At 33.1% G+C, this 23,486-nt stretch overlaps 1 protein-coding gene across 2 annotated transcripts; it reads right to left on the bottom strand.

Moving 5' to 3' along the window:
- Positions 1 to 6,454: 6,454 nt before the first annotated feature.
- On the bottom strand, positions 6,455 to 21,811 carry LOC139493336 (uncharacterized). 2 transcript variants are annotated; one of them, XM_071281656.1, is made up of 2 exons: positions 21,185 to 21,811; positions 6,455 to 7,673 (listed from the first exon to the last, which is right to left on the bottom strand). In XM_071281656.1, exons 1-2 carry the CDS (start codon positions 21,293 to 21,295, stop codon positions 6,513 to 6,515), a joined length of 1,272 nt encoding a protein of 423 aa, XP_071137757.1. In that variant the 5' UTR covers positions 21,296 to 21,811; the 3' UTR covers positions 6,455 to 6,512. The 2 variants fall into 2 exon arrangements, with proteins under 2 accessions (XP_071137757.1, XP_071137759.1); XM_071281658.1 differs by lacking the exon at positions 21,185 to 21,811 and adding an exon at positions 8,673 to 9,055.
- Positions 21,812 to 23,486: the final 1,675 nt, after the last annotated feature.

The raw sequence follows: 23,486 nt of genomic DNA, 5'->3' as shown, positions 1-23,486 counted from the left end.
CCGAGAAAGTCACACTTACAAAAGGTTTATTTTAGCTATATCTTCATTGCTTAATTCTGTTTTGTTGTCATCAAATTTATATCTTATCAAGGCATGAATCGTTGTTCGATCTGTCTTTATTGTGAATTGTCAAAACCTGAACTTTTGGCACAGTAAAATAAATAGAACAAGGAAATGTACTCCTATTTTAAAACAAAGACTTCGACGATCCGCCATTGTAGTGAAGGGTAAAGTGTCAATTACTGAAGTATTCGAAACCCAAGTTGTGAAGAGGACAAGGTCCTATTTGGGGCAAAATTTGCCGCATATAAAGAATCTTATTTGACGCAAGTAACATTTTGGGCCAAGATATCATTTTACAAAATGTCTACTATATCCATTTCATGACATTATTACAACAGCACCAGTTCAGCCATATTCCTAGAAATGACGATTACTGTAAGAGTAGGTATGAGACAATACACTTTCAATTGTGATTGGTTATGATGTATGCATATCTTAAACACGCACCACATCTGCTCTCATTCAGTCACTACTCTATAATGATGCATATACTTAGTAGTCGTGAATATTGTTTTGCTAATTCTTTTGATGAAAGGTACTTGCACAGTATTAAATAGACTGGCAACTGTTTTAAATACTTTATATTGATTGCATTCTACGCAATACAATCTCTACAGTTGTTGGTTTGTGACAGTCAGGGATCAAACAAAATCGATGCCAGCCTGTTAACCCGAGAAGAAAAGGACGGATCTTATCGCTTCTGTGTTGATTATTAAAGATTGAACAAGGTAACGGTAAAAGATGCATATCCGCTCCTTCGTATTGACGAGTCCCTGGAACAAGTTGCTGGCAGTGCCTGGTTCTCATGTTCAGGTTATTGGCAAGTGGAAATGCATCCTGATGATAGTTACAAAACAGCTACAAGACGAGGCTTGTTTCAATTCAAAGTTATGCCCTTTTGTCTATGATGTGTACCCAGTACATTTGAAAGATTGATGGAAACAGTTCTTGCTGTGTTGCAATGGGACATTTGTTAAGTTTCTTAAGATGTTGTAATCGTAGCTGGAAAAAACATTTAGTGACATGTTAGTTAATCTTGATCGAGTATTTGAAAGGCTAGGTGCAGCTGGTCTTAAGCTTTAAGCAAAGAAATGTTATTTGTGTGCAAAAGAGGTATTATTTTTGGGACAACATTGAAGTCGTGAAAAACTGGCCAATCCCAAGCAATGTGACTAAAATACATTCGTTTTTGGGACTATGCAGTTATTACAGACGGTATATACAAAACTTTACAATTATAGCCAGGTGCTTACACGTTCTTATAGAAAAGGAAAAACCCTATGTATGAGGTGTTAAAAAATCTTTTGAAATTTTGAAAATAAATTCAAAACGATTCTGTTCTGGCACATCCGGATTTCACAAAGGATTTCATTTTAGATACAGACGCAAGTATTGAATCAATTGGTGACGTTTTATCACAACTAAATGATCAAGGATGTAAAGTTGTGATAGGTTATGACAGCCGAACATTAAGCAAGGTTGAACGGCGTTACTGTGTAACAAGAAAAGAACTCTTGCAGTTGTTAACTTTGTAAAACATTATAAACACTATATTTACGGAAGACGATTCATAGTTAGGACAAATCATGGCTCCTTACGCTGGCTTATGCAGTTCCAAAATCCAGAGGGTTCAATTAACTTGCTGGTTAGAAGTCCTTAGTGAGTATGAAATATAAATAGTACATCGTCCGTGTGCTCGACATCGAAATGCCGATGCTCTAAGTCGTGTACCCTTAAAAACAGTGTGATTATTTTTCCAACTGGGACAAAACACATGAGAAAAAGGAAGCAATTGTTTTCGTTTTACCGGACACCTCAGACGAATATAAGGATGACCAATCACATCTCAAAGAATTACAGAACAAGGACATAAAGAATTGTTAACGAAATCAAAGACGTCTCATGTTTAGTGAAGTATCGGGTAAGGGTTTTGTTGTTCGAAGTGGGAGAATCTGCAACTAAAAGACGAAATTCCAATCCAAAATTATGAGAGTGAAAACGATGATAAAACATCAGGACATTTGGGCACAAGAAAAACATTAGAAAAAATACGACTTAGTTTTTACTGGCCTGGATTACAATCAGATGTAAGATTGTACATCAGGGGTTGTGAGTTTTGCTCTAGAAAGAAACGATCAATTCAAACAAAAAGAGTACTAATGGGAATAGTACAGAGCAGTTTTCCAATGTAGAGAATAGCGACACACATACTTGGAGAATTACCAGAAACAAGGAATGGAAACAAGTATATCCTCGTTGTGTCAGACTATTTCTCAAAATGGATAGAGAGTTTTCCGATGCCAAATATGGAGACTGAAACGGTAGTAAAACTGATAGTAGAAGAAGTAATCACAAGGTTTGGAATGAAAGCATACATTCATTCCGATCAGGGACGACAGTACGAAAATAACTTGTTCTATGAAATGTGCAGAGTTTTAAGCATAAAGAAAAGAAGAACAACGCCATATCACCCCCAACCCGACAGGATGGTAGGAGAAATTCAATGGAACACTTACAAAAATGCTGAGTGCATATGTGAACGACAATCATGATGACTGGGACAAGTATCTACCTTATATCATGATGGCATATCGCAGTGCCGAACATGAGACAACAGGTTATATGCCGAACTTTTTGATGTTTGGTAGAGAAGTATCAACCCCACTTGACATTATGTACGAGATGCCACAGGCACAAAAATAAGTACCAACCAATAAGTGGGCTTGGAAAATGAAAGAAAAGATGAAAAGTGCACATTTAATAGTACGAAAGAATACCGAGACAGCAATGCATCGACAAAAGAGATATCACGACTTAAAGCTTTCATGGCAAAAGATTGAAAAGGATGACGAAGTGTATGTTTATTTTCTGTAAGAAAAAGTGGACGATCACCGAAGTTTACTACATTTTGGAGAAGTCCATTTAAGATAATAGATCGGTGTACAGAAGTTACATACAGAGTCAACTGTGCTTATAGAGGAAAGGAGCAGGTAATTCATGTTGATATAATCCGCAAGAAGAATATGCAAAGTCTCCGAGACGAGGCGATAGAAAGTGAGAACGGTCAGGAACGAGAACCAGTTAACGATGTATGTAGTACAGAAGGTTGGGGAAACCTGCAAAATGAAGAAGAGAATGTGTCAAGTGACTTAGGAACAAGTGTTTGGAAGAAAGTAGTCATGATCCTGCAATGAGAATGCGTTGTTAACCTGTAAACCTGTATGGATGAAGGATTACTGTGTTGAATAAGCGTCAGGGTGTATATATTACGTGTATATTAAAGTTAGTTTTTCATGACGTACATAAAATTGTATATATAATTGGTGTTGTTTTTATAGTTTATTCTAAAGATTAATAGTGTGTTCTTATTGCTGTATTTTCAGAAGGACATCATGTCGAATACCAAGAAAACACCAAGGAAGGTTTTTTTTTACGCAAGTCTTAGAGGAAAAGTTCCAATTCCATTCTGTCCTGTTGAATTTGGAAATAAGGAAGACAGAAACCGTCATTTATTTGAGTGTACAGATTATAGGCTTTTCTGTGAGTTGTGTTCTTATAACACAAATAAGAGAGATAATCTCACCAGGCACTTTAAGAAGGTTCATTGTAGTACAGATAATAAAGATGAATCCGAGAACACTGAGAGTGAGAGTGATGATAAGAAGCAAAAACCAATAACAAAATCAATCTATAGCTATGAAGATAAAATTAAAGATGAAAACAACAACGAGAAACCTGTATGTTCAAGTGACCCTGCAACTCAAACAGTTGACACAAATAAAACAAGAATAACCACAGAACCAGAAGAAGAAGAAATATTTGCAGATACAGTAAAGTTGGACGATTCAAAGAGTCTGTTTACAGATTATGACGAGAAATCTAGTGATGAGGATGATGATGATGATTTAAAACTTGTTGATAAATCAAGTTAACTTATTGTTAGTCAGCCAAAGAATCCTGTGAACGAAATAGATGAGAGTGTGAACATGTGAGGAATTTTCAGGAAGAAAACAGACCCCATGCCTATAATTGGTTCAAAGAAAGGGAAAACAACTACAGTGCAGGATCTAAAAATGAAACTTGTCAAGACACTGCCTGGTATAAGTATTAATACAGCGACTCTTGGATTTGATAAAATACCTCACAAATGTCAGTGTAGATAATATGAAGACTGTAAACGTAAAGAAAATTACAAAGTATCTAAAAGATGGAAAACAAGTGAAAGTTGTTGAAAAGAAGGTTCCTAAGCGAATAACGAACAATTTCATGGAATAGGTTGACTTTGATTATTATATGATTGTGTTGCTTCATCGTGTTTATTTTTATTCAGTCGAAAGAAATGACTGAAATAAACCATATATTTGTGCCATGTCTTTTTTGTTTTTATCATTATGTGTTCTTCGGATGGGGACGTTAAATCCGAGGTCCCATGTACAGGAAAATATCAAGACCTGTGCATGTAAAAGAACCCTCCTGCAGATTTCGATAAGAGTAGGCCTTGTTGCCGCTGCAGAGGCTTAATTTTATCAAACCTATTAAGTGAATATATTTCGGAGTGGTCATCAAATTTCTGATATGCTTGTGCTTCTGGAAATTATGTTAAAACATTAATTGTGTATAGTACTGGTTGTATCAATGGATATTGGAGAATTTACATCATGAGGAACGCATGATTTTTGAGGCGTGGGTAGTGTAACGGAAATCGGTCATAGTTCATTTATTTTGATGTGAAATACCAGTTGTCTTTTTCCTATTCATTTGGTTTCTATATTGTATACAAGTTTCTCCATAGTTGGAGCACCATCTGTTACTTAAAAACACCCCTAAAGTTGATATAGTCTTGATTTTCACCCCTTTAAGTTAAGTATAATGGAATGATCCAGATGGTAGTATATAAACAGCTCAAAACAGAAAAACTTGTATACCCAGTCAAGGTCGTTAAAAACTTCCATTTGGTGTAAACTCTGTCAGTTTTATGTGGACCAAAGAAGGGGAAACTTCAAGGATTATATTTTCCAACTGGTAAGTGATTTCAAAGGATATATCTAGTGTTTGGATTTATATGTAAATATTTGGAATAGTGGTTGTGTTATAAAGTGAACTTATATAATAAGTTATTGTACAGTTAAAGTACAAGGTGTATGCTTGCTGTTGTTGCAAGTTGCAAGAGGTAGCATGAATCAGTTGTGGATACTTAAAAATTCCAAAGATCTTTCAGAGTACACACAATCTAACTCTCTTTCATCTTGCAATAGTATTAAAACTTTTGACTTTTCTACTCTTTACACAAGTATTCCACATTCCAAACTAAAAGAAAAATTGAAAGAGTTGGTATTGCTTTGTTTCATAAAAAAATAATGGCCAACGTAGATGCAAGTATCTTGTCTAAGGGAGGGATAAATCGTAATTTGTAAAGGATCACTCTGATTAAAACAAAACATTCGCTGAAACTGATTTTATCAAGATGCTTGATTTTTTGATTGACAACATATTTGTTACGTTCGGAGGACGTGTTTTTCAACAGACTGTCGACATTCCAATGGGAACCAATTGTGCACCTCTTCTTGCCGACTTGTTTCTTTATTATTATGAGGCTGACTTCATTCATGAACTTCTTAGGAAGAAAAATAAGAAGTTAGCAATATCCTTTAACTCTACTTTCCGCTATATTGATGACCTTCTTTCACTAAATGATTCAAAATTTGGTGACTATGTTAACACATCTATCCCATCGAACTAAAGATAAAAGGTAATCTACTCCTGGGGTAAGAAAATCCTTAGTTTTTCGAAAAATTCAAAGTTTTGTAAACAGAAAATTTATAAAAATGACCATATAATTGATATTCATGTCAACACCGAAGTGCTGACTACTGGGCTGGTGATCCCCTCGGGGACGAAAAGTCAACCAGCAGTGGCATCGACCCAGTGGTGTAAATAGTTATCAAAAGTACCAGGATTATAATTTTATTTAACATGCAAGAAATGATTGTCACTGGACATTAAGCAATTAAAACTCCTCATATTAGAGCAGTACTTGTATTGTTTACAGGACGATTTTTTATCATTATATATATAGTGTTAATTTAAGTGTTTTTTATCAGTACATGTGTTAGTATTATCATTTATTTTATTCTTGAGTGGTGTCTGTGTATTCGTTGATTTCAAATTACAAGAAATAAAATCTTGCGAAACAAAGCTTGAAAATTTGGTGTTTAAATTAGGGTTCTAACATTTAGCTAATGTTGTTGGCTTTTTAACAGTGATGTAAATAATCATGAAATGTAGTATAAAATTCTTCATCGGCTTTATTCGATCTCATTTTTTAACAATACTGTTTTCTTTTCTTTTCATTTTTGAAATTTCTTTTTTATTGACCTACATGTACAAAAACTCTTCTTTAAATTTATTTATTGAAATATGGGATGCATAGGAAACTATAAACTTAATCATCAACTCGTGATGTCAGCAACTTCATCATCTTCAGGTTCTTCTTCTAATTCACATAACTGAAAGTCTTTATTTGAGTTCAATTGCCTTCTTTCCCGAATATCCGCAAATTGAAGAGGGTCCGGTAAACGTTCAGGAAGTTCATATTCTTTTTTTGAACCGGCGAAAAATGAAGGTTCATTTACTTGCATCGAGACTGAGAGTAGAATATCTGGATTAAATATAGCTTTTCTCTCCTTTTGTTCAGCAACTGGTTCCGACTCCGGTTTCTTTGTAGGTGTAGGCGTACTGCGCTTTCGTCGATTTTCTTGACGCTTCAAAACTTCTTCTTGAACTTTTTCAGAAAACCCCATTGCACGATGTAATTGCCCAGACACTATCTTTGCATTTAAATCTCTGATATTTACAAAAAACATCGACGAAGATCGATTCAAACTAGTTTTGTTGTTATTGCTGCTGTTTTTGTTTTTATTTTCGTTTTCATCATCGTTTTCTATTTTTTGAATTTCCTTTTTCGGCTGTTGATAGTCTTTTATTGCGAGTCTTTTTTTCAAAAGTCTTGGCTTGGCAATTTCGCCTTTCGCAATTTTATCTTGAATATCACTTTCACTTAAATCTGGTAAATATCTTCGTAATACTGCAGCTGTGGTCATGTTCTCGTGTGATATCCGTAAGGTTGGGAAACATTGATCACACTTGTATAATCCCATTTGTCTCGATTGGTCTTGTTTACACTGACTACACACTTGAGGTCCTATGATTTCACAAATTTCCCTTCCCACAGGGAGAGATGCCAAATAATTAATAGGATATACTGAATCTGTATCGTCGTCGATGTCATTCGCACCAATACGAGAATTGGCACGAGACGGGAGTGGTTCACTTCGGATGCTCTTTGGTGTCATTGCATCTCTTCGCACATCATGCATATATCGACTAGCGCTTGTGTGCGGACGACTTGGAGCGTATTCCTCGAACTTATGAGTTTTATTTTGTGCAAGTTCAACAGCTGCCCTTCTTGTTTTAGCAGAATAACTTAATCTTTCTCGTTCAGCAAGATGGCATATATCATCTAAGCTTAAGCTTACTGGTTCTCGTCTCGTGATTGTTCTCACGGGATTCTGTGGTTTCGGTATAAAATCAAATGTCTTCGCTCTCGTAAGCTGAAAATAGAAAAAAAAATGTCATTAGCCGGAAATCATTGTTATGCACAGGTGCACAGTAAGATGAATTTTCCAAAGAGTGTTGCCTTGTCAATTAATTTTTTTTTATCTTATATCTGGTAATACCGAATGAGAGGTAAATATATCAGAATATACAACAACTACTACTAATAAGCAGACATAAATGTATTAGCATGATATGAAATGAAATGAACTACCAGATATAAAAAAAAAGGGTGATGACGGCCCAGTATAAACGAGAAACGAGAAACAAGATAAACCACACCAACAAAGGACAACCACTGAACATTAGGTTCCTGACTCAGGATACAACAAATGCACTGGGTTTAAACGTTTTAATAGGTACCAACCTTCATTCTTATCTGAAACGATAGTGTAACATCACAACAAAGAAATACGCACTATAAAATATTAATTTAAATAATCATGTCTGTTTAACGTTAAATTTACTTTGTTGTTTGTAATTTCAAATTCATGAACTTTCACAAAAACAAAACTAAACAAGTGCAGCTAGATATTATCCCATTCTGAGCACCTGCGATCACCCCCGTTTTTTGTGAGTTTGTGTTGGTTTTCTTGTTTTCTATGTACTGATTTGTTGAAGATTGTTAGTCTTTACGACCTTTTTTTTTATCATGGTAATGTCGTTTTTTTACCTTGACTTCTGATTTTTGGAATTGACTTTTAGCATCTTCTTTTTTTTAAATGTCATTTTTAGATAAAAGACACCACATACCGAGATCACGATAAGAAAGACTGTGATGTGAGACAATAATGTAGATATATACAAACACCAAATGTGAAGTAACATCGTTATTCATTACAAGCGCCAATCGTGAAGACACGCTTTACCGTACCTTGACCTATAATGGTTTGCCTTTATAAGTTGTGAGACTAATTATAAGATGGAGAGTTGTCTCATTGGTACTCATACCACATCTTCCTATACATGTATCTATGTAGCCTTGTCAATCTTACCTTTAACGTTAAATGTTTGTTTGAAACAAGAACAGTCTCGTATTGCCGAACAACCGGCGGCAAAGAAAATCTCACTTTAGACTGTAACTCAGACATGTTAATAGAAATTTATTGTCACACGTCACAATATTAAAATAATCCTTTAAGAAATTGTCTGAGATTGGTAGAAATGTATTGTCTTAAGTTGACAAACCATTATCCCGAAGACAAAGAATATAATTAAAATGTTCGTTCAAAAAGTAAAATCACATTTTATCACCACAATGTAACGAAATGCACAAATTTAAAATTACGAATATATATATGCAAAAATTAACACTTCCGTGTATTGTACTATGCTGGTTCCATCATGAAATAACAGTTCATTTTGTGTGTGCAGTAATATATTCATTGTCATTGACGAAATTACCTGGTTTTAAATTTCTATAAAGTCTAATAAATTATTAACTGTCTTGTTTTCATTATAACTTTCTATGGTTAGATGGTTAAATTGTTTAAAATTGTGTCAATATTATTTCCGTTAGCGATAAAATCAATATGTCTAAATTCTCATATCCAAGACCAAATATTAATTCACGAAATCTGCCAGACAAATATTTGTTTTTTTTCATTTTTTCTCCTGATTAGTGGTTTTTTCTCTCGATAAAGTATTGCATGAAGTGTAGTGAGGAAGTGCTTTAAATTGTAACATTAATGGAATGTTGAATTGATCAATTTCAATGTCAATATTTCTTTCATTTTAAGGATTGTTGAAATCATTTGATTTAATGCAAGTATAATTGTCTTAATTTCTCAACTACTCAGTTCGTCGAACTAGTGACTTAAATAATTATTTGTAAGAATGATTAGTCATGGGTTTGGAACATGATTTTAATTTCAAATAATGTTTGCGGAACGGTAAAATTGTAAAGGCATGTATATTTTCTTGTTATTGTTATAAGTAATGAAAGAATTCCTCCTTAATTACAAAGTAGGTTGATATTTATCTTAATATTGAAAACAAAATCAAATTGTGTAACCTTTCAAACTTTGGTCGAACTTTGGTACTATACCTAATCAAGGAGAAGTTGCAGTATGTTTTATTCGTCAATACATGTAACAACTTTAAAAGGACGAAATGTATCCACTTGAAGAATGAAATGTAAATATATCACTGCAAGTCAATTTACTTTAGCTTTTTGAATTATGAAATAAATTGCAGTTTCTAATCATGAGGTTTACTTAGTGAGGAAATATTGTCAAAGTTGTCTGTAATTTAGAAAATGATTTTCTAAACCTCAAATTAAGGAATATCCAGATTTCTTTGATTACAGTACACATTAAAGTGAACATAACGAATAAATCACGACAATCATTGTTTCTATGATAAAAAAAAAAAAAAAAACACTCTCTCGTTTATCTGACTTTGTTGTGGTATATTCCACCTCAAACCAGCACCCTTATTAGTGTGTAAGCTTGGTTCTGAAACCAAACATTTATGTTACCAGACAAGTTTTAATCTATTCTAATTATAAAACTATCACAATCTTTAAATTGTTACAAACAAAAACAAAAACCAGTTAAAGCGAACATCAGAGACGCTGGTACAATTTGAAATTTCCAAACACGACGCAAAGACCATAAAGATATGCTAAAATAAAAAATAGTTATTTGCGATATGAACTGGCACAACTCTAAAATTCCAAAGGTGATTACAGTTAAGATGTTATATATATAGTTTGGATATACCACATAACACATATAAATGGTTACATTGTTTGATGACTTATGTAGCGATAGTGACACAGAGATGTAGACACAGAAATATTGACACAGACAAAATAAAACAGAAATGAGTATAGAGATGTTGACACATAAATGTTGACACAGAAATGATGAAATTAATATATTGACACAGAGATGATGACACAGGTATCTTGAAATAAAGATGATGAACAGAAATATTAACACAGAGATGATGACATATACATGTTGACAGAGATGCTTAAATAGAGATGAATAGATGCTTAAACACAGCATTGTTGATACAAAGATGTTGACACAGAGATGATGACACAAAGAAAGTGACACAGAGATAATGACATATAGAAGTTGATACAGAGATGATGACACAGAGAAGTTAAAACAGAAATGATGACACAGAGATGATGACACAGAGAATATAGTATATATGTCAATACATATAATTAACAGACCCTGGTGATGGTTATGTCAGACCCTGGTGATGGTTATGTCAGTGCACCTTTCCTATATTGAATGATGACACAGTGAAGTTGAAACAGATATGTTGAAAAAGAGATGATCACACAGAATTGTTGATGCAGACATGATGAAACAGAATTGTTGACAAAGAGTTGATGACACATAGATGTTGAACCAAAAGATGATGACACATAGATGTTCGAATACAAGTAAAACAATATAATAAAAAGAGTTCAGAATTGAATAACTAATCTAATCTAAGGTCACCGTTGCCCAACGGAGTTGGAATGCAAATTTCTCAAGTTAGAACTGCTATATCTTATCCCCTGAAAGTTATGCAATGCAATGCAATGATAAATTGGGACCAGTTATTATCCAGTGTTAAACCGATGGCTTCTTATAACAGTTAGTTTCTTGTAACAGAACTTCCAGGTACATGAACTTCAAGTGTAATACGTTCACAATACTTATCTCTGTTTTAATGGTATTGACAGAAGTATAATTTATTTCATTTAACAATATACCACATACTTAAATTTACTTCAAACTGCACTTCAAATTTGTAATCTTAATTTACAATCAGTGTCGAATAAATCAATCCTATACATGTACTCGTAAGATAACCTCAGTGTGTGTTGTGGCGTTATCTTGACAACAGGCGTATGGCCTACGAATTCTGAGTTAGTTATTAATATTTTACTTTTGTATTGTCTGAATCATGTGTATGTATACTTAAAGATGGTGGCAAACCATTTATACGCTAGAACAGGCATCACGTATAATTTTTATTAGTTTCAATCATCGATAGACATAATCAGTGGGGAACTAGCAATAATGTATCTTTTGATCAAACTATAGAATTCAAATGGATTCCACCCTTCTTATTGGTATCAAATTGGCCCCTACATTGTAATACTGGTTTATTTACTAGTATAGGATACTAGTATTGTATTGTATTTCACTTGAATGTTGTGTTTTAAAGGCCCCTGCTGGTAATATCGCTACTACGAATACAAGTACTTATAAATCCTTGACATTAAATTTACGGGGGTTTGGGTTAGCTTAAGGTAACTAAATAAAAAAAAAAAAGATTTCCATTTGTCCCCTGTTGAAGATACTAGACTCCTGATAATCCTTGTTATCTTGATATAATCCCACTGAAAAGTTTTTTTAACGGATATATTGTGAGAATTTTTTTTTGTTGAGTTCATGCATTTCGAATAATTATTATATTCTTACCAGATCGATACATTGATTTATTAGATGATCTAAAGACATGCTGTGAGGTAGGCGCTAACTATGTAGAAACAGCTTTACAAAATAAGCCTTACAAATTGTTTGCATTGCTTATAGATTTCTGATTTAGTTCAGCTATCAATACGGCGATATTTGAAATCTTTCATGAAAAACGGCAACCGATATTAAGACAACATAATGTTTCGTAAGAGACTATTGTACAATAAGAGGAATTGTTTTTTTTATATTATCTTTTAAGCCTTTATTTCAAAGTTAAGTGTTTTGCTTTTTCTATGTCCAGTTCTTTAATTACCTTTCATCAGTCAACAATCCGAGATTTAAAAAAATAGAGGGTTGACCTCTGAAAACATAGTTTAACTCCGCCAAATATTGGTGTGCTTAGTAAATGGCTGTATTCATATTTAATGGGTGTTTTTGGGGTGTTTTTTAATACTTAGAGAATTCGAATCAGATCAAGATGGCTGATTAATATAAAAAATATGATCGTTTTTTGTTTGATTTGTACCAATCTTGTATAGACCCCGAACGATTTAGAGCTTGATATATACTTGTGTAGACAACTGCCTATAATTGAAGACTGTATGGTGCCATTTATATGTACTTTTGGTTACGTAAATCGCAAGCTTGCTAAATCTGACGGACGTACAAAAATATATGCCTTACATTTCCTTATTAAGATATTTATGTTTAACTTACTTTTCTCAATTTTGCAGATGTTATTCCGACACCATGCACAATAGTTGCCAGCTAACAAGAAACGGACACATATAGAAATGGCGTTATACATTGGAGATCAGTTCTAACCTCTCATAAATTCTGTCAGAATCTGTCAGGAGAACTGTTCTAGAACAGTATGTAGAACTGTCAGCCTGACACCTTTTAGTCAGTTCTAGGTTAGAACTGTTCTAGCTAGAACTGATTTGGTCAGTTCTACCTAGAACTGATTTGGACAGTTCTAGCTAGAACTGATCCTGACAGTTCTACCCTAGAACGGTTTTAGACAGTTCTAGCTAGAACTGACCAAATCTTTGGTCAGTTCTACTTCTAGAACAGTTCTACGGTTAGAATTGATTTCAAAAGTCTACGGCTAGAATTGATTTATAAATTCTACGGCCAGAATTAAATTATAAATTCTACGGCTAAAATTGATTTATAAATCCTACAGCTAAAATTGATTTATAAATTCTACGGCTAGAATTGATTTATAAATCCTACAGCTAAAATTGATTTATAAATTCTACGACTAGAATTGATTTGGTTTAAATTTAAGAACTCTTTGCCTAATTATATAGGCTTCGGCAAAATAGCGATTAATATTATAAAGAGTTTTGCTATTTTGCCGGTTTTAACCCCGCCATATTCTGCATGTATGTGACTGACTGTTCCAAGTCAGGAGCCTGTTATTCAGTGATATTCTTTTGTTGATGTGTTACATAAATTATTTGTTTTTCTTTCATTTTTTGAACATAAATTAAGCCGTTAATATTGGGGGGGGGGGGGGGGGGCATTATTATTTCATTTATTTTACATTTGTCATTCGGAGAGTCAGGATGACTTGCTTTACATAACAAAATTATCTGACCTTAATGTAATACGTTATTCCGGCCCAAACCATCAGGGACGGGTCCAGCAGTTTAAAAAAAAGGGGGGGGGTCCAACTAAAATTTATTGTCCTCATTCAAATGCATTGATCGTCCATAAAAAGGGTGCTGTACAGTAATTCAGTTATAATTTTAGGTCAAGTGGGACTGTCATATATACAAGTTATAGCAATATTGGAAAACAATGACCTCAAAATTTTGTACGCATGAATTTATAGTGCCAGCATGTCCTCTTTTTATTCAAAGTATTGAATCGTAAACAAATATCAGTAGTTTTCATACTTCAGAGTGAGTCGTGTAATAAAATCTTTTGAACGCATCAATCTAAACTGACCTTATTTGCTCTTTCGTTCTGACGGCGTGCACAAAGTTGACGGCAACTGTAAAATGCGATTTTTAAATAGTTTTATACAACCGTGTTTAAAATATTTCGGAATAAGAATAAGAATAAGATTTTTTTTATGGCAAAATGATGAATGCATGCCATTAAAATCCACAATACTAGTAAGATAAATGAAAATTTAATCTATAAAGCATGAAACGGACATAGAGAAAACGGCAAAAATACGGTGTAACTTGTAACATTAAATAAGCATAAATTAGAGTTTTTGACCTAAAACTTATACAAATTTAACATATTTTCCTGCATTTTCTTATGATAGAATTGTTCGGATTCGGACTCGAACATTACACGAAATTCATCGCAAAACAAATCAAAAACGATCATGGTAGATAAGTTTGGAATGATCTTCGTTATGTGTAAGAAGTAGTAATTTGGAAGCACTTATAATCGAAATGGAAGAATCGGCAAGAAAAAATATGTAATTGTAATCTTTTTATGTTCAAATTAACTTGGTATTCCAAATGTGCATAACCAGAGGTTTAAAGTAATCTGCAAAATATGAACGATTCGATGGTCCAGACTGAACTCCTGATTTTTTTTAATGTCCAGCTATTATGTTATAATTTAAAGAAATGACGTTTTAACGCTATTTTCTAAAAAGGGTCCACGACATAGTCCCTTATCATTTTCATTTCACTGCTCTTAGCATATATTTATTTATATTTCTAGAATGTGCATTTGTCGATTTTTTTGTTCGAAAGAAAAAAGAAATACGTTGAACGTAAATATTTTAAGTTATGTGATAAACTAAGTGTCCAGTGTTTTTGTTACGCGCTTGTTTTCTGGGGGAAAATGCCGACGTCGTAAATGGTTTTAGTAACTTAAAGAAGTTACGTTTGTGGACTCAGCTTTGTGCACGCCGTCTCTGCAAATCTATATAGCTGTACAGAAATTCAGTTATAATTTTCGGTCAAGAGGGACTGTAATATATACAAGTTATAGCAATATTGGAAAACAATGACCTCAAAATTTTGTTCGCAGGAATTTATAGTGCCAGCATATCCTCTTTTTATTCAAAGTATTGAATCTTAAACAAATATCAGTAGTTTTCGTACTTCAGACTGAGTCGTGTAATAAAATCCTTTGACCGCATCAATCTTAACTGACCGTATTTGCTCTTTCTTTCTGCAAATCTATATAGCTGTACAGCAATTCAGTTATAATTTTAGGTCAAGAGGGACTGTAATATACAAGTTACAGCAATATTGGAAAACAATGACCTAACAATTTTGTTCGCATGAATTTATAGTGCCAGCATGTCCTCTTTTTATTCAAAGTATTGAATCCTAAACAAATATCAGTAGTTTTCATACTTCAGACTGAGTCGTGTAATAAAATCTTTTGATCGCATCAATCTAAACTGACCTTATTTGCTCTTTCTTTCTGCAAATCTATATAGCTGTACAGTAATTCAGTTATAATTTTAGGTCAAGAGGGACTGTAATATACAAGTTACAGCAACATTGGAAAACAATGACCTAAAAATTTTGTTCGCATGAATTTATAGTGCCAGCATGTCCTCTTTTTATTCAAAGTATTGAATCGCAAACAAATATCAGAAGTTTGCATACTTCAGACTGAGTCGTGTAATAAAATCTTTTGACAGCATCTATCTAAACTGACCTTATTTGCTCTTTCTTTTTGCAAATCTATAAAGCTTCACAGTAATTCAGTTATAATTTTAGGTCAAGAGGGACTGTAATATACAAGTTACAGCAATATTGGAGAACAATGACCTCAAAATTTTGTTCGCAGGAATTTATAGTGCAAGTATATCCTCTTTTTATTCAAAGTATTGAATCGTAAACAAATATCAGCAGTTTTCATACTTCAGACTGAGTTGTATAATAAAATCTTTTACCGCATCAACCAAAACTGACCATATTTGCTTTTTTTTTATGTGAGTCTATATAGTTGCACAGTACTTCAGTTATATTTTTTTTTTACTGTAGTATATATAAATAACTGAAATATTGGAAATTGAACAAACTTCAGTAGTTTTCATACCTCAGACTGACTCATGTAACAAAAATATGTGTCTGCATCAATCAAAACTGACCATATTTGACAGCATCAACGAAATCTGACCATATATGATGACTGCATCAGCCAAAACTGATCATTTTGCTTTTTTTGATGTAAAAATGTGCGAAGCGTGTTATTTAATAGTGTGCAGCACATTTTTTACGTTATTTCGAATAGACAGAAAAAAATGATAAGTCATAAATTCTTATAATTTAATTCTAAATTTCATTTTAAACCTTGCCAAACCATGAAAAAATGTTGATGACATTACGGTCACATGACTAACTTATGTCTATGGGCGCTGATAACACAATAACGACAGAAGACCCGTTACATCCAAACTTAAATGATTAAATAATGAACCGTCACAAAAAGTGACTTTTTAAGTCAGTAGTTCATGATGGTTTTTTTTTAAACAAAACTATTTAACGGCATCATCCAACACTCACATTACTGATTCATATACTTTATTTTAAAATGAAAAGTACATGTATGAGAAGTTCTCTTCTTGGAAAGGTATACTGACTTTACTGTTAATATAATTTGAAGAAGGAAAATGATTGGTTCTGTTTGTAGCCTTACGTCCAGTGGCAAATATTTCATTCATGTTCAGATCGAGTATATTTTTCTGACGTTCCAGACTCCCAGATATTATTCATTATCGTTATGGATAAGTTTGGCAACGAGATAATGCAAATCTGAGACCTCAGTGCAAATGTATATAGTTTTCTTGCGTTTACAACACTGTGTTCATTACTAAGATATCCCATAATTCATCCACTGTACAATTTTCGTTTGAACATTTGTCAAAACAGAATCTTAAATCATGAATGTAAATCCAAGGCAAACAAGGTAAATTCAGATTAAATTTACTTGAATATTAAATGCAGAGTTATATTTACAAAGAGACTGTTAAAAACGGGGAACGAAGAAACGTAAACAATGATGTTTCATTTGCAATCTCATAAAAATATTTCTCCGATGAGTTGGATAACCTCCTATCCACTTCGATATTTGTACATGTAACTTTTCAATTTGATCAGTTAAAAATATAGAAACATCTGCTATTATATATAGTAAAGTAATTGGAACTGATTTTTTCTTCTAAATTCTAAATTGCCCGTTCTGCAGTGACGTCATTTAGAACTGTTCTACAGTCCTGACTGATTTAGTCAGTTCTGCTGACAGTTCTACGGTTAGAACTGATTTGGTCAGTTCTACCTAGAACAGTTTTAGACAGTTCTACCCTAGAACTGATCCTGACAGTTCTACCTAGAACTGATTTAGTCAGTTCTACCTAGAACTGATCCTGACAGTTCTACCTAGAACAGTTCTAGGGTAGAACTGTTCTAGCTAGAACTGTTCTAGGACAGGTTAGAACAGTTCTATGACAGAATATTCTGACAGTTCTAATGAGAGGTTAGAAGTGATCTCCACTGTAAATGGTCATAAAATAAAATTTATAAGCTCAAGTGATACTTTATAGTGTTTTCTTAAAAGCATTTAAACTCTTAGGAAGATAAAAATTGATACTTGTTCATCACATATACCATTGTGTGATACTTAAGAGATTAATATATCATCGGGCCTTTTCCATATCGGCCCGGGTATCATCCTGAGACCCCCATATCAGCCCGAGACGTAGTCGAGGTGCTGATATGGGTCGAGGGATGATACCCGTGCCGATATGGAAAGGGCAATATGTATTAATCTCTTTATCATATACTTCCGACAATTGTTTTATGTATGGCAAATTAACAAATAAAATAACTAAAACAGTCAAAAACTTTATAAAAAAGTTAATTATGAATCCAACATATTTTATGTAAATTGTTACTATTTCCTTTAGAGGCATTTTGAAACATTGAAAATTTGAAAGAGTTTTAAAATTACTATTACTTCATGTTTGATGTACTATAAAATGATTCATTTGTGAAATATTCAACCTGAGTAAAACAAAATAATATATATATTATGCATAGGTGTGTGATAAAAAAAGATAGCTATACAAAGTTACTAGACAGCAACATAAAAAGTTAAATCCAATCCAAGATATCGTCAGGTCAAGCGAGTACTCTCAGATCTGTTCCTAAATGTCTTTTTGTTTGTTGTCGGGATGTATAAGTACCCGGCCACGTCCACTTGTATTTTTGTCCATCTGATGAGTTAAGCCTTTTTCAACTGATTTTTATAGTTCGTTCTTATGTTGTACTGTTATACCACTGTCCCAGGTTAGAGGAGGGTTGGGATCCAGCTAACATGTTTAACCCCGCAACATTATTTATGTATGTGCCTGTCCCAAGTCAGGAGCCTGTAATTCAGTGGTTGTCGTTTGTTTATGTGTTACATATTTGTTTTTCGTTCATTTTTTTATACAAATAAGGCCGTTGGTTTTCTCGTTTGAATTGTTTTACATTGTCATATCGGGCCTTTTATAACTGACTATGCGGTATGAGCTTTGCTCATTGTTGAAGGCCGTACGGTGACCTATAGTTGTAAATGTCTGTGTCATTTTGGTCTCTTGTGGATAGTTTTCTCTTTGGCAACCATACCACATCTTCTTTTTTCTACTATATACAGTCCAGTCTTCGACATTATACAGAGGTCTTTTACAATTATATGTCAAATTCTTAATCATCTCAGTCCAATTGCTTGTGCGGGATATATAAATACACAGCAATGACCGGTTGGAATAAGGACGTTTAATATTGTCACGTCTTTTGTGAAAGCGTATTACACGCCTTTTCCAAGTTTCACACACTTCATTGCGATCGACCGACCTTGCATACCCACTGTGTTAAACCACTGTGTGTAGGCACTGTATATACATAAAAGGCTTGCCACTGGAAGTTGAGCTAGTAATAATCAACCAATCTAAAGTATTAAAACCCTGTGAATGTTTTTTGATTAAAAAAGAAACAGTTGAAACAATCAAAGATGGGCAATCAACACTGTATTCTCCAGACAACAACAAACAAAAAGTTACTAATACGTCAGACAACCAATGACGGTGATAATGATTTAGGACAGGCACAAGCAAAAGTGGTGGGGCTAAACATAATTCTGTTCAAAGTATTGAAAAAGGTTACCAATTTGCATTATAAGGGACAATATTATGATTCATATTAACTCCTTTATTAGAACAAGACTTGAATGAATTAGGGATGAAAGCATATTACGTAAACTTAAGGAACCAACAATCAACCAATTGGTATACATCAAGGTATACATGTATGTTCTTCCCAAGTAAGATGACCGTTCTGTTTCATATTCATGCATGGTTGGTTTTTAAAAAATATCTATATATAATAATAATAAGAGATGTTACGTTTTCAAACAATTGTATATAATAAGTTTTGACATAAGTCGTCTATAGTCCTTTTGTCTAAGATTTCTAAAAACAAAATTCCATTAATACAAAAAAGTATATAAGATATGATCAATGAGGTACAAAAAATGTATTACACTAATCCAGGCTTATTTAATATAAAACATGTATGTGTAAACTTATTGAAATAGGATTACTTTATTGGAGTGACCTGTCACACTTATTCTTAACTACGACACGTACAATCGAGAGTCGCGGTCAGGCAATAACCCGAATTTATCCAACATTAATCTATTAAGTTTCTTCTCCTTCATTTAACGTAGAGTCTATGACATTTTAAACTTTTATCAACTATAATGTGATGACAAACACAAACAAATATTATCTTGAAATAATGTCTTTATAATTAATAAAAAAAAAGTCATAAACTAACAAGTAATCGTTAAAGTTGACATTAAATTCAGTCTCGAAAGTAATTGAATATCACATGAAATGTTTCATTATAGAGAGCGATAAAACCCTTTGTTTTAAACTGGTATTATTTAGTAGGTTTTTCTATATTAATTGGATTTTGTATAAAAGAGCATATTCGCCTGAAAAGGGATATTCACCATATTAACAGTCGAGTGCTTCTTCATGTATACTAATGGTAAAATGTTTGAATTACAATTGATTTGAAAATAATTCTCATTAAATAATAGTCTTTAGCTGTTTATTTATAGGCTTTAATCGTTAGATTGCAAATCATTCTATTTGGTCAGCTGTCCAGTTTCTTATAAAACTTCCTAGTAATTACTATACATCTACCAGTGGCAGATCCAGAAATTTTCATAAGTGGGGACCGACTGACTGACCTAAGAGGGGGCTTGCTCTAGTCACGCTTCAGTGATTCCCTATATAAGCAACCAAATTTTTTCCCAAAAAGGGGGGGGGGGGGCGGGCCCCCTGCTCCCCTAAATCCGCCTCTGCCAACGATAACTTGCCTTTAACCAAACTATTCCCCTGAATGATTTTAATGGATCAAAATATTTTTAAATTGTTTAAATTAATATACATTTGATTCGCCATTTAATCAGCGATGTTTTTAAATCCTCACATAATTGTTTGTACATTAATTGCTTTCTCAAGAAAATATAAAAGATTTGGTTAATTTTCTGTATAATTTTAGATTTAGTAATTTACTGAATGTATGTAAAAAATGAAATATCTCTCACGTTTGTTTGGTATTTTGGTATTGGAGATTTGAGAAGATTGTTCTATAAAATAAAATGGAATTTATCTTTTAAAATTTGATGTTTTTACATGTGTACTGAAGATCTAGTTTGTACTAGTATATTAATAAATAGTTTGGAAAATATCTTATATTTGGTTGGTGTTATATGTTGTTCCTTCGGTTCATAACATATAGAATAAATTAAAACCGATTTGGTAGGTTTTCTGTAGTGCAGAGTTCGTATGTAAAATAAAATTGAGAATGGACATGGTGAATATGTCAAAGAGATAAAAACCAGACCAAAGAGCAGACAACAGCCGGAGGCCACCAATGGGCCTTCAAAGCAGCGAGAAAATCCCGCACCCTGAGGTGGTCCTCAGCTAGCCCTTCGATAAAATTGTGGTAAAAATTACCGATTTGGTAGGTTTTCTGTAGTGCAGAGAAAGTATGTAAATATTTAATATAAAAACAATAATATCTTACCGATTTTGTAGGTTTCCTATATTGTAATTTTGTTCTGTTGTTTCTCTGTGGCTGTTGGTACTGTGGTGTCCATGAATAACTCACAGTCGTCGTTCTTCTGACGAAAACCATGATGTCTTTTTAACTGAATCTGCCAATTATTTTCTGTGTGCGTATTTCTTGTACACTTCTGAATATCACAAGTTTTTTCTGTATTTTTGTCACTCAAAAGATCTTGAAGAATTATTAAAGAAATATGTAAATAGTTACACATACATTAGAACTGTTACACAATATTTCCGAACACAGACTGACATTATCTCATGTCGAGGATCAGTATACACTTAAAAGACAGGTCTCTAATTATCTGAATAATAGTTCCTTGCGTGTACACGTCTAGTTTGTTTATTTCTTGCCAATCATCTGGTTGTGTCTTGCCAATACACACACGTCTTTACATCCAATACAAGTGATTGTGTTTGTCATGTCACAAAACAATGTAAGAATATACCCACACCATGGAATGTCATTGGAATATATCTGTTTGGTTGATTATTCATTTGATCGTAGCCTATTGAAAAATATCGATACTTTTAACACAAAGGAGGACTTATCTTTTAAGTAACCCGCATTGTAAAGGTCTAATTTTTAAATCTACGGGTTTTTAAATTAGAATGTCCTAATTACAAGTATTATAACTTAAGATTTATGAAGAGATTTATGTTACAACAAAGATTCCCAATCAATAGAATTGTTCATTTAAATCACATGCTGTTTATCGGAAGGCCGTAACATTATTTATTAGATTTTTCTATAAATATTCTGGACTTTTTATTGACTAAAAAGCTAGACAAAACTCACTTTAACTAAGAGAATATTTTCTTTTTAAATTATAACACTTCGAAACCACTGCTACAAAAAAATCCTTGAATAATTTTGATTAATACTTCATTAATCTTGACGGTTATTTCAGACCATTTTCTGAACAGACAGACATACATTTTGCATATATAGTAGCCAAGAACAAAGAGAAGTGTTGCCTCTCAAGCTTATTGGTGATCGTACATACATTTGATTTTAATTGAAATATTGTGAACTTTAGCCTTATGACGGAAATAGAAACCTAATGGTTTGAGTTCGATTCTTTTAGTTGTATTTTTGGTACACTTAAAAATCTATAAACTCTCTTTTTTCCGCTATTTCATGTTGATGATATTGACATTTGAAAATTAGAATCATTAGATGCAGCTATTTCATTAATTAGTTTCATATGTCACCGGACAAATCGATACAACCATATAAACAGGTAATAGAAATAATATGGCCTCAAATAGCTTATCTATACTTCATACTATATTTGTAGCTATATTATATTTGATTGAAAAAGATGACATATGTGTTGAAATAAGGCTAACTTTATTGATCAACACCTTAAGGTTATTATCTATCAAAATCTATACAGTCTTTATATACTGTCTTTCAACCTGACTTAATCATTTGCATTTAAATGGTACGGATTTTATCATTTCTATATTTCAAAGTTGTAAAATTTCAATACTATTTATTAGAATTACAAGGCTTTTCTCGACTTACATTATGAATTATGGATAAGTAATTCATTTTATCCTGATCATAAAGGATTTAAAGTTCAAATGTTTGAATAATTACCGTAATTTTGCGTATTTTGCAGAGGTGCATGTATACTGTATACAAGAAAAGTGATAACCTCTACAGTGTACCCTTTACATTGTACTATGATTAGTTATTCATATATCAGAAGATCCATAACACCCACACTTCTGCAATAGTGTGAGATACCCCTATGTTATCCTGTTTCGTTCACAAAGTTCGGTCCCCCTGATATGACTTTTCTTCTATTTGTTTGACATTATTTTTTATAACCTGTTTTATCATGCTTTATATCTGTAGTTAATATGAACACATTTAAAACAATACAAATGGATATAACCTAAGACTTGCAATTGTTTGTATCTATTAAATTAAGCATTTGAGAAAGTCGTAAATTACAAATAATCGTTCTTACCTTCTGATGTAACACGTACAGTAGCCGCAACTTCAACTATCGTTTTACATCGATTGAATGTCGATAACGTAAAGTGCAAAACAGTTCATGCATTTCGAATGACTTATCGCTACATCATTTGGTAGGACCCCAAGGTCTTGACGACAAATTTTGACTGCAACATGCGAATCCAGAATTTAAAAAAAAAACAGCCGTCATAACGGTTCTACCAGAAGAGCTATCACTCGTGTTGCTCTAAGTATAGAGGGCATTGCATCACGTTGGTCTTATTTATAACGC

Source organism: Mytilus edulis, chromosome 10, assembly GCF_963676685.1.
Source record: "Mytilus edulis chromosome 10, xbMytEdul2.2, whole genome shotgun sequence".
In the NCBI taxonomy this organism is placed as follows: Eukaryota; Metazoa; Mollusca; class Bivalvia; order Mytilida; family Mytilidae; genus Mytilus; species Mytilus edulis.
The sequence above is the reverse complement of the archived record's forward strand: the minus strand, read 5'-3'. Positions and strand labels throughout refer to the sequence as shown.